At 35.6% G+C, this 18,131-nt stretch overlaps 1 protein-coding gene across 2 annotated transcripts; it reads left to right on the forward strand.

The window, feature by feature from the left end:
* The first annotated feature begins 8,767 nt into the window (after nucleotides 1-8,767).
* Nucleotides 8,768-18,117, forward strand: TPR3 (TOPLESS-related 3). Of its 2 annotated transcripts, none has more exons than XM_089718339.1 (25): nucleotides 8,768-9,170; nucleotides 9,883-10,062; nucleotides 10,155-10,268; nucleotides 10,502-10,660; nucleotides 11,329-11,503; nucleotides 11,598-11,727; nucleotides 11,922-12,037; nucleotides 12,182-12,317; nucleotides 12,410-12,519; nucleotides 12,727-12,796; nucleotides 12,869-12,942; nucleotides 13,028-13,123; nucleotides 13,189-13,281; nucleotides 13,761-13,888; nucleotides 14,075-14,312; nucleotides 14,398-14,565; nucleotides 14,655-14,741; nucleotides 15,231-15,383; nucleotides 15,468-15,578; nucleotides 15,719-15,898; nucleotides 15,986-16,114; nucleotides 16,207-16,302; nucleotides 16,993-17,175; nucleotides 17,256-17,431; nucleotides 17,649-18,117. In XM_089718339.1, the coding sequence occupies exons 1-25, from the start codon at nucleotides 9,091-9,093 to the stop codon at nucleotides 17,860-17,862; spliced, it is 3,396 nt and encodes a 1,131-aa protein (XP_089574465.1). In that variant the 5' UTR covers nucleotides 8,768-9,090; the 3' UTR covers nucleotides 17,863-18,117. The 2 variants fall into 2 exon arrangements, with proteins under 2 accessions (XP_089574465.1, XP_089574464.1); XM_089718338.1 differs by having other exon boundaries at nucleotides 8,770-9,170; nucleotides 17,646-18,117.
* Nucleotides 18,118-18,131: the final 14 nt, after the last annotated feature.

An 18,131-nucleotide genomic window follows, 5' to 3' on the forward strand; every position in this document is an offset into this window, starting at 1 on the left:
AATAATAATAATAATAACAACATATATTACGACATTATAATATCTTAATTAAATTTATTAATGCAATATTGAGCATGTATATAATTTTCTCTCCTGGCATTTTTAACCTAACACATGGCTACAATACAGCCAGTGGCTTCTTTTTTGGACCGACAGCCTCTAATTTGAATTCATTAAACAATAATGCATATAATATTTGAATAATGGATTTAGCTATACATTTGATTATTTTATGGCTTATTTGTAATTTGTCTTTGAGGAAAAATAATCATAAGACAATAATAAAATATTTAAAAACCAAATTTAGAAAGAATAAATATTGATTGCATGTATCATATGACTGCTGTGATATGAATGATTTAGAATATCATTAAAGAATAATAAATAGGAAATATTATTTTTTTTTTAGAAATGATATTGTTATGTTATTAATTAATAAATCGAAATAATATTATTAATTAGAGAATTAAAGCTTAAAATCTTTCAATTATCGCATTTTTATCAAAATTGAGAAATCAATTGAAATATACCGATTGAGACTTTAATTAAAAAATTTTTAAATTGTGTACTCACAATTTTAATTATAATTTTATTTTGATGAATTCCTAAATTTTTGAAAATAGATTAATGTATTGAGAAAATAAATTTTTAATCTTGTAAAAAAAAAAAAAAAAAATCAAATGCATTATTGCATAACGGACCAGAAGTCAGTTCAATGGACATCTGATTTCTTTCAGAAAAAATCTTTAAACCAAACATTGCAACATGTGGATCAGAATTACAGGAGCACCCATTTAAAGATGGTCAGGCTTTTACCTTTTTGTACAAATCCATTAACTACGTCTCTTCAATTTCACCATGTGATAATTTAGTTTTCTGTCCCATCGATCTTATCCACTGAAATAAAATTAACAAAACAATAGAGTTTCCATATGAAAAAATAAATTAATTAATGAGTTATTTAAATGAAAAAAGAATCACAAAGCAAATTACAGTAACTAGTATTCTTTTATCACGTAAATTTTTCGAATAATAAAATATTTATATCGGTCATAAATTTTTATCCGGAAATTCTTTATTAATTAAGATAGTATTTATAATATTTGATATTATTATTAATAAATTATATTAAAAAAAAAAGTGCGCTGTGGATATTGAGTGATAATGATCAGGTGGACCCACGTCCACCTACAACATAATGGGTTTTTTTTGGAGATGATCGCGAATGAAGACTTAGGATTCAAAGAGACAGAGACCATTGCTCTAGTGGGCCCAATAATATGAAGACGAGACCGATTTCAGATTCATTAATTAATGGTCGGTCCGTAACTTTAATTTTGGCATGAGAATATGTAAGTATTAACTTAAGTAGTATTAAAAAATGTTGGTTGTTAAACCACTTATCAAACCCTTTACATTATATACGCATTTTTAGGGCCGGCAATGCTTGCAACCCTATTTTAATATAATGGAAAATGACTCCATCGTAGCTACATCGCATGTATAGTTTAGAGATGGTAGCGAAACGGATATTTTATAATATTTTCACTCCAATCTATTTAACGAGCGCATGATGTTGTTATAAATAAATATAAATAATGATATTACTGTGTAAATTATAAATGGATTTGAAAATGGTATAGACGATGGTATTATTATTCGAAATTACGGGTTTGATCATGACTATTATGCTCATTATTTATTATAAACAGATTTCGAACGGATATTTTATTTATTTGAAAGTATTTTAAATTAATTTAGAACGGTATTAGATAATAAAATTTTAAATAGATATTAAATACAAGTATTGCAAAATCTAATTGATTGACATCAACAAGGGAAAAGACCAAATCAGTTTGAAAGTACCTCCTACTCATGAGTCATTATTGGTTGATGGTTGAAAATCTACACACGCGCTACACAATATTAGTGTGTCTCTCAAGTCTCAACTCTCTTGTATACATTTTACGATATGCATGTAATACATATTATAATTACCAATACTACCATTCGCAACAAGCAAGGAAGAACTACCATTCGCAACAAGCAAGGAAGAGATCTCCTCTTCTCGTCGTGCAATCGCTGTCGGTGCAAAGAAGCTGAAGTGATCGCATGGGCCCGGTAATCAGGCGGGATATCTCCGCCTAAATTTTCACTAATCAAAACTCGCCAAGTAGCAACCAACAATCACATGTGGGACGGTGCACGGGATAACGACATGCGAGACGAGGTGTTCAAACTTCAAAGGACGCGTCAATGAGGAGAAGGTATTTTGCCTTTTCTGTTGGTAGGTGTTGGAGTGTATACTAAAAGTTTTGCTTTGTAAGTAAAATTTTAATCTATTACTGTTATTATTATTGTTCGCCACACATTTAAAGTTTATTTTAATTTAAATATAAGATCGAGAGAAATCTAGCATTTGAATTTTAATTGGGTGGCCATGTTAGATTTAGAATTTCATCCACCGCTTGTAATGTTTTATAAAACGTGAAAATATGAAATATTTAACTGGGCTATACAGTAGGATAGTCATTTATTAGACTCATTAAATTGGTAAAAACACTTATAATTAAAAAAATTCAATTTCAAAATCTCTCATTCCTCACATAAGGAAAAAAAACTAATCAAACTATGACTAGTTGATTGATATAAATACTTAATATTTTGATTTCATGGTTACATGTAATTTTGATCTTAAATTTATTTAATATGACCATTAGAATCAATACAATTCTTATATATAATGTGCTAGTGCAAACTAGGAAATTCTTTAATAAGCCAGCTAAAACAGCTAAAATCTCTTGTGATTGAATTTTAAACTCAGCACTATATAACCGACCGAATGTCATGGCCCAGCCCATGGTCAATATTGTCCGCTTTGGGGCTCCAGCCCGTACGAGTACCCCCTCACGGTTTTGTTTTCAGGCAGGCTTTGCAACCCGCCCAAAAGGCCTCAACCATGTTCTGGAACCACCCCTCTTATGTACAGGACCACCCCCTCGTACTTAACCGATGTGGGATTTGCCTAAGGTGTGCTGGCCTTGCCACATACACCCCCCCTTGGGGACTCAGCGTCCTCGCTGAGGTTTGCCCCACCACCGGCCAGAGGAACGAGGGTCGGCTCTGATACCAATTGTCATGGCCCAGCCCATGGTCAATATTGTCCGCTTTGGGGCTCCAGCCCGTACGAGTACCCCCTCACGGTTTTGTTTTCAGGCAGGCTTTGCAACCCGCCCAAAAGGCCTCAACCATGTTCTGGAACCACCCCTCTTATGTACAGGACCACCCCCTCGTACTTAACCGATGTGGGATTTGCCTAAGGTGTGCTGGCCTTGCCACATCTTTCAGAGGCACAAGATGGTAAACGACCAGATTTTTCTGTCAGTAGAGATGGGTTATTACTATTTCTGGACCGGTTATATGTTCCGTCAGATTTAGATTTGAGACATCTCATCTTGAAGGAAGCACATGATTCTCCATTTTCTATGCATCCGGGCGGGACCAAGATGTATAGGGATTTGAAGAGGAACTATTGGTGGAATGGTATGAAGAAAGATATTGCTGAATTTGTAGCTAAATGCCTAACGTGTCAACAAGTCAAGGCAGAACATCAAGTACCAGCACGATTACATCATCCACTTCAGATTCCAGAATGGAAATGGGAAAGAGTGACTATGGATTTTCTAATGGGACTTCCACTTACCCAGAAGAAACATGATGCAGTTTGGGTTATTGTAGATAGATTGACGAAGAGTGCTCATTTCCTACCTGTAAGATCAGACTATAGTTTAGAAAAGTTGGCAGAAATGTATATTGGTGAAATAGTTAGACTACATGGAGTGCCAGTATCCATTGTTTCTGATAGAGATCCAAGATTCACATCTAGATTTTGGGCTAGTTTACAGAAAGCCCTGGGCACTAGATTGAATTTTAGTACTGCATTCCATCCTCAGACAGATGGTCAATCTGAGAGGATTATTCAAATATTGGAGGATATGCTTCGAGCTTGTGTTCTTGAGTTTTTGTCCCTTGGGGCGTTACGTATCGCCGTCCCCCAAGAGCGCGCTAAGCAATTCAGAGTGTGGGCCCTGCCTTGGTTAGAATTGTCTGCTTTGGAGAGTTACTAGCTACATTCCTCCTCACGGCTTTGTCCCTTGGGGCGTTACGTATCGCCGTCCCCCAAGAGCGCGCTAAGCAATTCAGAGTGTGGGCCCTGCCTTGGTTAGAATTGTCCGCTTTGGAGAGTTACTAGCTACATTCCTCCTCACGGCTTTGTCCATTCCTCCTCACGGCTTTGTCCCTTGGGGCGTTACGTATCGCCGTCCCCCAAGAGCGCGCTAAGCAATTCAGAGTGTGGGCCCTGCCTTGGTTAGAATTGTCCGCTTTGGAGAGTTACTAGCTACATTCCTCCTCACGGCTTTGTCCCTTGGGGCGTTACGTATCGCCGTCCCCCAAGAGCGCGCTAAGCAATTCAGTGGTCCACTTGGTAGGCCCTGTCTTACTTAAGTATTGTCCGCTGTGAGGAGTTGATAACTACATTCCCTCTCACGGGTTTGTCCTCTATGGAGAGTTCTTATCTACATTCCTCCAAGAGGCGCCTAAGCAATTCAGAGTGTGGGCCCTGCCTTGGTTAGAATTGTCCGCTTTGGAGAGTTACTAGCTACATTCCTCCTCACGGCTTTGTCCCTTGGGGCGTTACGTATCGCCGTCCCCCAAGGACGCTGAGTCCCCAAGGGGGGGTGTATGTGGCAAGGCCAGCACACCTTAGGCAAATCCCACATCGGTTAAGTACGAGGGGGTGGTCCTGTACATAAGAGGGGTGGTTCCAGAACATGGTTGAGGCCTTTTGGGCGGGTTGCAAAGCCTGCCTGAGGGGACAAAACCGTGAGGGGGACGGCGATACGTAACGCCCCAAAGCGGACAATACTTACCAAGGGGAGGGCTATGACACCGAATCAATCAGAAGAGGTAGAATTTTTATTTGGTAGTTATAACATTTCCAATGCAACCATAGATCGTGAATGATGTGTTTTACTAAATATAAATTGTGGATAATAATGTGGTTGAACGTGTATCTGTAGATGTTATATTTTAAAAATGGTCCTCCAATGCATAAAGAATAAATCAATTTGAACACAAGAAGAAGTTTAAGCGTAATTAAAGGAAAAGTATAAAGGAAAATAAAAAAATAAGAAAAAAAAGGAAAAAAAGAACAAAAAGCTGAGTTACACTGTTTAACCGATCCTTTAAAAATAGAGAGCATAATAAACGATGTCTCTTTTTTTTTTTTTTTGACACATCAGACTCGCAGACAAAACGGACTATAGAGTTGGAGAAAATTTTTATTTTTAACTTTTAATTTTTTAGACGTGGCAAATAAATTAGTGCAATTAACGATTGCATTGAAGATATTCTTAGAAATATTTCTGTCAATGCCAACGTGTTATAACTTATATGCAAGAAGACATCATTAGTTTTAATATTTATATTAACTTAATTTGGATTGTAATTATTATTTGATAAAATTAGAAGAATTTGTAAAAAATGTAAATATATATATATATATATATATATATATATATATATATATATATATATATATATATATATATATATATATATATATATATATATATATTGTCATTAGGCATTTTCAAATATTAAATCCAATAAAATAGACCCAAATACAAAACTATGGATCCACATATTTTCACGTTTCACACTCTTGGGCCTTGTCCTTTGGACATTGGTTCTACGCTGTTGACAAGATTGGGCTATGGAATTTATCGTATTGTAATAATGCGACAGAACCCAGAGAAATTGGACCTAGCCCAAATAAAACTCTGACATGCAATTTAAAGCTAATCCTAGCCCACTTTAGCTTAAATCGTAATCTATCCATTCAGCTAAACTAAAAAAAAAAAAAAAAAAAAGCTAACACTGTGTTTGGTAAGGTGTATCACGGATCACCAACCGTGGTATGAGAAAATTGCAAAAGTGAAAATATTTCTGAAGAAGTCTCTTTGGGAAGGCAAAATAGACAATTTTTATAATCAAATGATAAAAATTAGAAGATGGTCCCTAAATTCGAATATAGCTGAAAAGAAAGAGGAATTCGAATTCAATTTCTCTTTCTCATCTACGTGCTATTTTATTATGGATCAATTGAAAAGTTTTGTTCCCTTTGGCTAAGTTGATACAGTCAAAAAAAAAAAAAAAAAAAAAAGTTGATTCAATCAAATTGTGTTACGTTATTCCAACGAAGTCGGTTTCGTATTAAAGCAAATGTGGAAAGGTCATGCTAAACCATGTATTCAACGACCAAAATATTAGTTTAGTGATAAGTCATCTTAATTTTTTCGTAAGAGTAAAAATATAAATTTGATCATGAAAATTCACTTTGTTAAAAGGGTAAAAAATTTATATATTTTATAGAAAGAGATTACACCTCATAATTATACCGAATTTACCAAACACAGAATATTTATTAATTATGCCACAGTTTAAAGCACGTTCAAATGTAAAATAATCGTAAATGTATTATCATTAGATCTATATTTTAAAATCTTTTCATGCTCAAAAAAAATTATTACACTTATTTATTAAATAAATTCAATAAACAGACACAAGTTCAGCTTAACTGGTTAGGTACGTTGGATAAAATATTTTTAAAATCGAGCGTGAACTGAGTAGTTGACGTGAGACTCGACTCGGTTAATATAAATATTCAATGCAAAGTCGCGATTTATTGGCCCAGAGGAAGGCACCGAAAAAGAATTCGGTGGAAATTGCATAGCGTACTGCGTGCTCCCCACCGATGAAACACTGCGGGTTGAGCTTATTCAGAATCGTCTTGATAAAAACAAGAGAGCTTTTCTTTCATCCTCATTGTTACGCACCATCCGCAACTTCCAACTCCAAACAAGGGCTTGACGCGCCTTATCGAGAACTCAAGTGGCAACTTAAAAAACACAAAGTACATGAGGCATGTGGCGTCTAGAACTGGTACTTTCTAAGTGGGCCCTCACATGACCAGACACTTCCCCGCTTTGTGTTTCCCTATAATGGCTTTTAAAAAGTTGTATTATATTGGTAAAAAATATATAATATCGTGAGATATTTGTATCAATTTATCGCATGAAAAGATAAAAAGCGGACGGTTGGAGAAAGTTAATTCGGTCCGAAAGAGTGGATTAAGGATTAGCGGTCCACAAATGGATATTTAAGGTCATCTTCGCTTTCAATTGTCGGAGTTTGGCACTAAGCAACCAAAAAAACCCTTACTTAAAATCAAAAAATTTAACCAAATCAATCTAGTTGGATTTTTCAATTTAGTTATTCAGATTAGTCATAGAAAATAACTAATTTTGTAATTAATGATAATTAATGAGTTTTCTATCCTTCTTTTTCATTTTGTCTTTTAGAGACGTGTTCCTTAGCTGCAAAACGACACCATCGGACTTACTTCAGTTTTCTTCAAGACACTTCACTTTCATCAAGTAGAGAGTATTCATTTCGTATGGGCACAGAATAGAGATAGAGCTATTAGTTCATCCAACTTCTGAAAATTCCTACACTAGAACATGCAGCCAATCAATGATTTATTATAATTATACATATTATTTAAATATTTATTTTTTATGCGTTTAAAGTAATTAGTTGCACAAAAGGGACATCAAATAGTTTTTATTTTTTAATTCATCTTTTTAACTTTCATAATTAACGATAACCCACATTTTGCATGAATTTATTTTTGCTATAACGAAACACATTTTACGTAGATGTGTACACAATAGAACTATCATCAGAAATATTTTTTAAAATAATTATATATGTAAGATAATATTTTTTTAAAATTTCAAATTAATAAATAAATTTTAATTTTTACTCCCAATATCCTGATACCGCATGCTTGTAGTTATATTAATAGTAAAATGCAATACTATTTAGTAAGAATGGTTGAAACTTTGATTTAAGCGAAGTGTTCATATGAAAAATGACCAAAACGTGAATTATCTAACTTTGAATTAGATATAAAGAGATATATCTTCGGGTGAAATTAGTGAATTTAATTACATAATGACTATCGAAAATTATTGCAAACTATATTCTGGTAGTAACGTGAAGATATGATAGGTCAAAATGTAAGTAAATGAGAGTTTTCATATTAATTTTAATGATTTAGAATAATTTAACACTTTGTTTATCTTAGTTTTTTAAGACAACTAATGTCAAATGGTTTATGATTGCCATGTAGAAACATGTTGGCTATAAGCTCCAGCATTATGATTTTGATTTTGAATTACTTAATTATTTTTATTATTTTGAATTATTAGTGAAACAGATGCCAAAATTCAGCTTCATTAATTTAATTACAACCCGCACGCCCATAAACACCATGCATGACTGTGACAGCCACCAACAAATTTCACTTGCAAAAATCTAGAATTAGCCAAAAGCTCACTCTATATAAGCGCGCGTGCTAATTACACAATCAACTCGAGAACATCATAAATTGAAAACGAGATTTGAGACGATAAAATGCAAAATTAAGAAAAAGAGAAAGCGACAGTACCGATGAGGGGACCGAGTGGACGTGTGTAGCGAATATTCACTATATTTGAATTTGTGGTTTCGAATCCGCTACACCGTCTTTTATCGTCTTATCACTTCACGTAATGATAAGCAGATAAGTGGGTTCATATAAGTGCACGTACGTATCAAGAATCCATGGTTCTTATCACTGATAGGTCAGTGGATATAGAAGAAGACGCCTGTACAACGCATCGAAGATAGCAAGAAGTCTTTCTTTTGCTTTTCTTCTCCCTCTTGTTTATTTCCTCTCTCTCCAAAGCAGCCTTTGAAACCCTAGAACTCCTTGGATTTCGAGCTCAGTTGAGCCAGGAAAGCCCCCAATTTGTCGAATTAGGCTCAGATTCATGACTTAGCTTTGCTAATTTGGGACTGATTTGTGTATTATCTGTTTGAGTTTGGCGCTTCTGCGGATTTTCATTTGAAAGCTCCCTGCCTTTTCGCTTTTACTGGTCTGGTTTCTGGATCGGTTGGCTTTGGAATTTGGCAGTTCCAAACATGTCATCTTTGAGCAGAGAATTGGTATTTCTCATACTCCAGTTCCTTGAAGAAGAGAAATTCAAGGAGTCTGTGCACAAGTAAGCCCCTTCTTTTGTCTTGTACATACTCCTACACATATATTTATATATCTATGTGTACATATGTATTTATTTATTCTTTTTATGCATATGTATAAGTAGGTGTTGTGTTAGGTTCAATTGAACGATGGTTTGTTCGTTATCTACGAAATATTTTCTGGATACTAGTGTCTTTGGGCTGTGCGGTAAACTAATGGAAAGAAAGTGCAGTTTAGTAAGGAGAGAAATTATGAAATACTTGAAAGACTATAGTATTTAATTTGTTTATTTTTGTTAAATGAATAAATTTATATCCTAATTTAAGTTTTGTTTAAGATAGTTTCATTAGTTGTAGCTGAGTACTGGGGTTTTGGTTCTCTTGGGGTTGGATAATAAAAAATGCTGAGAATTGGAGTCTTAAATTGGGGTTTCTTGGTGTGCTGACAGTCAAAAGAATGTGAATTTTTTTTTCCTCTTCTATAAAAAATGGGGCAGTGTCATTTCAAGTGAGACCGAGGCAGATTAACAAGTGTTTTAATGATGCCAAATGAGGGACACTTCAAATGTTTGAGGAGTTTCTTAATATAAGAAATCTCTAAAACTAAGGGAGATGGTTGAATGGCGGAGGGATTTTTGTGCATCTAAATATTGGAAGTTTAACTTTAAACCACGTGACTTAATTCGTAAATTAATGGATTGGAGAAAATTTTCTGAAGTAATTTTTTCTCCATAGACTCGAGAAGGAATCGGGATTTTTCTTCAATATGAAGTACTTTGAAGAGAAAGTTCAGGCTGGAGAATGGGAAGAAGTTGAAAAATATTTATCGGGATTCACAAAAGTTGATGATAACAGATATTCAATGAAGATATTCTTTGAAATCAGGAAGCAAAAGTATCTTGAAGCACTTGATGGGTATGTTGAACTGTGATTGTTTTATGTTACTTCTATATAGTTTGTCTGTTTTGAAAGAATGTGAGTTTGTTATCTTTGATTACCTATTACAGGCAAGACAAGGCAAAAGCTGTAGAAATTTTGGTGAATGATTTAAAAGTATTCTCTACATTTAATGAGGAATTGTACAAAGAAATCACTCAGCTTTTAACTCTTGGCAACTTCAGGTAATTCTCTTTCATGGTAAGTTATTTTGATTATCTAGTCAGGTGTTACTTGATAACTTGCTGTGCTTTCTAATTGGTTTGGTTTTGAGGTCTCATCATTTGGATCATGAATATCTCTGTTGAGTTAATTCAATGATTTATGCTGGTTAAAGAACAAACTGTTCTAATCTCCATAGCCATACTACCACTTAATTTGTTTAAAATATTACTCTTTCTCCTGGTTATGATAACAGGGAAAATGAGCAGCTGTCCAAATATGGTGATACTAAAACAGCTCGCAGCATAATGTTGATAGAGCTAAAAAAGCTCATAGAAGCGAACCCTCTTTTCCGAGATAAACTTGCCTTTCCTACATTGAAGCCTTCAAGATTGAGGACGCTGATTAATCAAAGGTAAGTTTGATGTAACATTGGATAAATAAACAGCCATGATTTCCTCTGTTTTTTTCAATAAAACCATTTATTTAGGTTGTGCTTCAGCAAGAAAACCTACTTTTTTTGTTGTTGACCTTTGTTTTGTGTGGACTTAGCCATTAATAGAGTGGAATGGAAGCAAAGGACTCATATAGACGATCCCATATAGTTTTGGATTAAGGCTTATATGCTATTATTATTATTATTATTATTATTATTATTTTTGGCTTTATTGCAAATTCTAGTTTATCTTATTCACTAAGCTAGAGTCCACTTTTTTGGGACAATTTACATGTTTTTGAAGGAGAAGCTTCTTTTTGTTCTCTCTCTCTCTCTCTAATGAAATTGTTATTTATTTCATTTTTGGTTCAGTTGAATAAATTTCACTCTCATAGCACATATGTTTTCCCAATAAATATATTAATAATCAGTCATCTCCTTATGGTTATAAATTTAATTTATAGATACTTGGAGCCTTAGAGCTATCTTGTTTGCACTTACTCACTCTCTTTAGCTGTTATGTTTTTTATTTGTTAGAGTATTCGACTCTTTCTTGCATAATTTTCTCCTGCATGTTGCTACTATGATTTATATAATTGCCTTGTTCGAAGTTTTATTATTATATGTGGTTACTTGTAAATTTGCAGTTTAAACTGGCAGCACCAGTTATGCAAGAACCCAAGACCAAATCCAGATATTAAGACTCTATTCACAGATCATTCTTGTACACCTCCAAATGGTCCCCTAGCTCCTGCACCTGTCAACCTTCCAGTTGCTGCTGTTGCAAAGCCTTCTGCTTATACATCTCTTGGGGCGCATGGAGTATGATATCTTAAATCTTAATTTTCTAATGCAGGCTAAAGGTGTAATTTCAGAAGTTGATTACTGAATACTTTGTTTCAATATTTCTGTATAGCCCTTTCCACCCACTGCAGCAGCAGCTAATGCTGGTGCACTTGCTGGTTGGATGGCAAATGCTTCTGCATCTTCATCTGTTCAAGCAGCTGTTGTCGCAGCATCGTCAATACCTGTTCCTCAAAATCAAGGTTAGCTATTGAATTCCGATGAAGCTGCCATTTAGAGTGGTGGATTTTGCTTTGAAATATGTGGAAAAGCCGAAACAACTTCAAACTCCTACGTTTTAGTTAACTTGATTTTTTGTTATACAAATAACAGTTCATTTGTTAAATAATTAATTAAGAAGTTGACTCTTGCTTAACAAACTTTTGGAATTTCTCAGTTTCAGTCTTGAAAAGGCCAAGAACGCCACCTACAGCTCCTGGCATTGTTGATTATCAAAGTCCTGATCATGAACAATTAATGAAACGTCTGCGGCCTGCCCAATCTATTGAGGAGGTTGTCTGAACTGGTTTTGTTCCATTTGCATAATTTCATGGTTTTTTATTATTATTTTCATAATTAAGCATTTGGACTGTCTTAAGGTCTGATTTCTTTGTTTCACCACTAAAGTTGGGTAGACTATCTGTACCTTTCTTCCAGGTCACATATCCGACATCTCGGCAGCAGGCATCTTGGTCTCTCGATGACCTGCCGAGGACTGTAGCTTTAACCATGCATCAAGGTTCAGCTGTTACAAGCATGGATTTCCATCCTTCTCATCATACATTGCTTCTTGGTATGATGGTTATCTTTTTTACTTGCACTATAATTTGATTAGCTTCTCCCACACCCCCCCCCCCTCTCTAACAAATTGTCTCACTTGGGCAGTTGGTTCTGCCAATGGTGAAGTTACACTGTGGGACCTTGGGCTTCGGGAGAGGTTGGTTTCAAAGCCCTTCAAAGTTTGGGAAATGACAGCCTGTTCGCTGCAATTTCAGGTCTTTGTTTTATTGGAACTCTACTTTCTCCTAGTATTCGTTTCTTGAGTTCTCTTGGGAATTGCATGGACTTTATAACAAAGTTTAAGAGAATGCTTTATTGTTCACGTGGTAGCTCTTGTGGGTTGCATTGGATACATCTATTGCAGTACTTTAGAATTTGAAGCAATAATATTTTTGCTCCTTATATTTGAGAGTTTCTTGCAGGCGTCCTTTGTCAAAGATGCACCAATTTCTGTCAACCGTGTAACATGGAATTCTGATGGAAGTCTTGTGGGTATGTGCCCTTCAATAAGAAATTAGCACCATAAGGTGCTTTTTTGTCATCTTATTGTTTTTTATGCTACAGGAGCTGCATTTAATAAGCATTTGGTTCACCTGTATGCTTATAATGGACCAAATGATCTACGCCAGCAGTTAGAGGTGAGCTCTGATACCTGCAAATCATGTGACGCAAAATTTGTGACTGTAGGATTTACTTGCCCTTTTTTTTAAAAAAAAATTTCAGATTGATGCTCACGTTGGGGGTGTTAATGACTTGGCTTTTGCTCATCCAAACAAACAACTGTGTGTTGTAACCTGTGGAGATGATAAGCTAATAAAGGTAAAACATTAATTTTCACAGGAGTATAATTAAAGTTGGAGTTTCTAATGTAAGACATGAAACAGGTTTGGGATTTAGGGGGACGGAAATTATTTAATTTTGAAGGTCACGAGGCTCCAGTTTATTCTATATGTCCTCACCATAAAGAAAGCATTCAGGTATGTCAGAAAAATGAAAGGGCTAATCAGTTATTGTCTTATTTTAAGACCTCGATTGAAATGCGTACTACTTCTTATGATGGATGTCATATCCAACCATTTATATTTCTTCATTTTTGTGCATCCATGGCTCCATTTCTGCTAACTAAAGCTGTAGTAACCAATAACAATCTTGTTAAGATTTTTACCCTAATAATCCATAATTACCTTGATTTGTTAAAACTTGTAATGCCACTGATTTATAGGGTGCATATTTTGCAATTCCTTATCAATGACTGTGCCAACTTCTCTGCCAATTAGGCCTGCTCCTTTTCTTCCACCATATTTTTTGTAGCTAAGCCAACCACTAGAATCGTATTCTTTGTGGTGCTGCCAGTCTACCAATAGGGTTTTTTAGTGGTATAATATCAATTACATGTTAAATTAATTATAGAAGACATGTTACAGTGGCGTTAACCTTTTGAGTTGTGAACTTGCAGTTTATATTCGCAACTGCTATTGATGGAAAGATAAAGGCCTGGCTATATGATAATGTGGGACCTAGAGTTGATTATGATGCACCAGGCCGCTGGTGCACTACAATGCTTTACAGTGCTGATGGTAGTAGGTAATATTATCGAATTATTAAAATTGAACCTTAATTAATTTAAACTTGTAATATAATTTGTTTATTGTTTCTAGATCTTTTTTTTTGGCATATTGTTGTGAAATCTTTGGTGCCATTTTACTTAGCCTTTTTCATTATTTTTGTCTTTTTAACAAATTATTTGTCACTTCTGCTCCCTTCTTTCAGATTATTCTCTTGTGGAACAAGTAAAGAGGGGGATTCTTTCCTAGTTGAATGGAACGAAAGTGAAGGAGCGATAAAGAGGCACTATGTTGGGTTCAGAAAGAAATCAACTGCAGGTGTAGTGCAGTTTGACACCACACAAAACCACTTTTTGGCTGCAGGTGAAGATAGCCAGATAAAGTTTTGGGATATGGATAATACCAATGTTCTCACAAGCACAGATGCGGATGGTGGACTGCCGGTTAGTTATTTGATTAATTTTAGCGCTCTTGTGCAAGATGCTCATTTTGGTAAAACTAGGCACTTAATTGTATCAACTGGTTCAGAGTCTTCCTCGCTTGAGATTCAATAAGGAAGGAAATCTACTTGCTGTTACTACAGCAGACAATGGTTTTAAGATACTAGCAAATACTGCTGGTCTAAGATCATTGAGAGCAGTAGAAACTCCAGCTTTTGAAGGATTGAGGTCACCTATTGAATCAGCTGCAATCAAGGTTACACTGATTTCTTTTATTTCATGATTATTCTTCTGAATTATATTTAGATTGTAAGTTCCTTACGGATGTTTCTGTTCACTGATCAGGTTTCTGGCGCTTCTGGTGTTACAAATGTCACGCCAGTCAATTTGAAAGTGGAAAGAAGCTCTCCTGTTAGGCCTTCTCCAATTCTTGTATGCCTGCTACACAATTTCAAATCTGGACTTTGGTTTTGGTTCTGATTTTTATGAAATACTACACGAGATTAATTGCATTTATTGGTTTCTTTGATAAGCATTTAATTGTGGCCTTGTGACTTCTTATTTTGTAGCTAAACCAATGCCTGAGCAAACAAAATGTTTGGACATGTTTGAAAAAAACTGTTGTCTCTAGAAGTTGGAGACAAGGGCTAGCCTTGTTCTCCCTAAAAGAATGTGCTCCCTGAACTTGTCAATGATAAATGTCGAGTCCATGATTTAATACTGCATTTCATGCAATCTGGACTTTGTCTTTTCATGTAAAATGAACAATACCATCTCAAGGAAATCAAACATGTATTCATGGTATACTGTTTAGGGCTTTTTTTTTTGCTGCTTTTTTTCTGATTATTTTTTGTTAACTACTGCTGTTTGGTTGCATTTATTGGCAAACCGTTGATTTAACTTTTTTTAATTTTCTTGTAGAATGGAGTTGATTCCATGAATAGAAACATGGAAAAGCCCAGAGCTGTGGATGATGTAATTGATAAAACAAAGCCATGGCAGTTGGCTGAAATTTTGGATTCTGGCGAGTGCCGATTAGTTACCTTGCCTGACAGCAGAGATACTTCCAGCAAGGTTTATCAAGTTCCTTGTTGAATTTGAGTTCTATTGAATGATTTTCCACTCGGTAGTGCTAAAGTAATGTTATTTTGTGTCCAGGTTGTTCGACTTCTGTACACAAATTCTGGTGTTGGCATTTTGGCACTTGGGTCAAATGGTATTCAGAAGCTCTGGAAGTGGACACGCAACGACCAGAATCCAACAGGAAAGGTACATAGCCTATTAAGAATAGTATTTCGACTTCTGCTTCATTCTTTCCCCTTTGTTCTTTTCAACTGTTTCTCTTGCTTCCTTTATGTTTCAATTTCTTACATTGTTGAATAAATTGCTTACATTGTCAATGTTTAAAGGCCACTGCTAGTGCTGTTCCGCAGCATTGGCAACCAAACAGTGGTCTTCTTATGGCCAATGATGTGGCAGGCGTTAACCTTGAAGAAGCAGTCCCATGCATAGCACTTTCAAAGAATGACTCATATGTAATGTCTGCTGCTGGAGGAAAGGTTTCACTGTTTAACATGATGACGTTCAAGGTAGTATTTGATGCATGTCCAACAATTATTACTAGTATTAGTATCCTTATCATCATATTTAGTTGACAGTCAATGACTGGTTGGCAGGTAATGACAACATTCATGTCTCCTCCTCCTGCTTCAACTTTCCTAGCATTCCATCCTCAGGATAATAATATAATTGCCATCGGAATGGAGGATTCAGCTATCCACATTTATAATGTTAGAGTGGATGAGGTGATTACTAGCTCAAAAAGATATTCAATCTTTTCCTGCAAGGATTTTTACCCCTCCTAGAACCTGAACTAATGTATGTGCTTTGGTTCTAGGTGAAATCAAAATTGAGGGGTCATCAGAAGAGAATAACTGGTTTAGCTTTTTCCACCAATCTTAATATCTTGGTTTCTTCAGGCGCTGATGCTCAAGTAAGTGGGAGGGCATCCTGTCGCCCTTTCTTATACTTATTCTCCTTATCCATTTTATTACTTTTTTCTTTGAATTTAGCAGAACTAAGCAAATATCAACTCAAAACTAATTCCTAATGAAAAATTGTTGATATGCTAACACATGCAGATGCAATTTAGTCAGACTAGTACTGTCTGAGGGCGCTTTCTGATGGCTTCTTTTGTATTTTATTTATGGCCCTCATTATGGTAGTACATGACATGTAGACATGATATATGGGTTTGTTTTTGTGTCATATTGTCATAGTTGTAGCTGCTTTGTTGTCTCTATTTGTAGATATGTTCTCTACATCCACCTGCGTGTCCATTTGCTACATTCGCTTAAATAAGCAGTCAGTCAAGATTAATGTCATTGTCCTGGATATTATTGATGTGATGGAGGAAAGATGTTGAGAGAGAGAAAGAGAGAGAGAGAGAGAGAAGTGGGAGGTTGGTTTGTAGGGCAATGGTAAATTGCCAACTCATCACCTGGGGGCACTAAGAATCATACCAGTCATGCAATATTCAAACATATTTCAATCAAGCATTACATGTGGCACTCAAATTTCCCTAACTCCTGCAATATGTCTGTCTTAATTGAAATTGAAGTCTTACATTGAATGGCATATGTACCCATTAGTTTGTAAAACAATTTTGGTCTTTATGGCACAGCTTTGTGTATGGAGTATTGATACATGGGAGAAAAGGAAATCAGTTGCAATTCAAATTCCAGTAGGGAAGGCACCTGTTGGGGAAACCCGAGTACAGTTCCACTCTGATCAGACCCGATTATTGGTAGTTCATGAGACCCAATTGGCAATATATGATGCATCAAAGATGGAACGTGTCCGACAGGTAGGATTTTGATATAAATATTTGACATTCATTGCTTATAAGATTTGATTATGATGTTCCTATACTCTTTTCCCTTTCAGTGGTTACCACAGGATACATTGTCTGCACCCCTATCTTATGCGGCGTACTCTTGCAACAGCCAATTAATTTACGCTACCTTTTGTGATGGTAACATTGGAGTGTTTGATGCTGATAGCCTGAGACTAAGGTGCCGTATTGCTTCATCAGCATACTTATCTCAGGCGGTCCTGAATGGGTAATGTGGTTTCCTATCTGGCTTGTCTGAGTTTGATCTCAACTCTTCTACTTTTTCCAACTCTTAATCATCCAGTTTCCATGTGCTGGTAGATGTAGACATTTCATGCTTCGTGTGTGTGTGTATTTTATGCCTGCTTTTAGCAAAGTTATATGGAGTAAGTTTAAGTTTTCCCCCCTTTTGTAAAACAGTTTCTCTCTGTATTGTTTTGTAGAAGTCAATCAGTCTACCCTCTCGTCGTTGCTGCACATCCGCAAGAACCCAACCAATTATCAATAGGGTTGACGGATGGATCAGTGAAGGTGATGGAACCCACAGAATCGGAAGGAAAATGGGGAACAACTCCACCTGTAGATAATGGTGTGCTAAATGGGAGGACGACATCATCATCCACTACAAGCAACCACACGCCGGATCAGTTACAGAGATGAAATCCCTTGTACTCTACATAGGTTGCATTGTAATTTCCCAACATAGAATTTAGGTTCCTAGTCTCCATATGCCCCTTATCAAAGGTAAGATAGGACATTAATGATTAGAGTTGTTCATTCTTGTATATTAATGTGTAGTTAGAAGTAGTTATTGATTTTTTTCCCTACTCCCCTAGTGATATATACTCTTTGAAACAGTTACTGTATTGATAATTTGTTTTACCCTTTAAATAAGCTCAATTGTGATTGTGATTCCTTTTTATTGCATT

Source organism: Jatropha curcas, chromosome 2 (genome assembly GCF_041381405.1).
Source record: "Jatropha curcas cultivar XTBG-Jc1 chromosome 2, XTBG_Jcur_1.0, whole genome shotgun sequence".
In the NCBI taxonomy this organism is placed as follows: domain Eukaryota; kingdom Viridiplantae; phylum Streptophyta; class Magnoliopsida; order Malpighiales; family Euphorbiaceae; genus Jatropha; species Jatropha curcas.

Bases quoted from the DNA above. Each gene is read 5' to 3' on its own strand.
- TPR3 (XM_089718338.1), top strand. From the start codon at position 9,091: ATGTCATCTTTGAGCAGAGAATTGGTATTTCTCATACTCCAGTTCCTT. The intron at 15,899-15,985 runs GTAGTATTTGAT...ACTGGTTGGCAG, and splicing joins TTAACATGATGACGTTCAAG to GTAATGACAACATTCATGTC. The intron at 17,176-17,255 runs GTAGGATTTTGA...TTTCCCTTTCAG, and splicing joins AGATGGAACGTGTCCGACAG to TGGTTACCACAGGATACATT.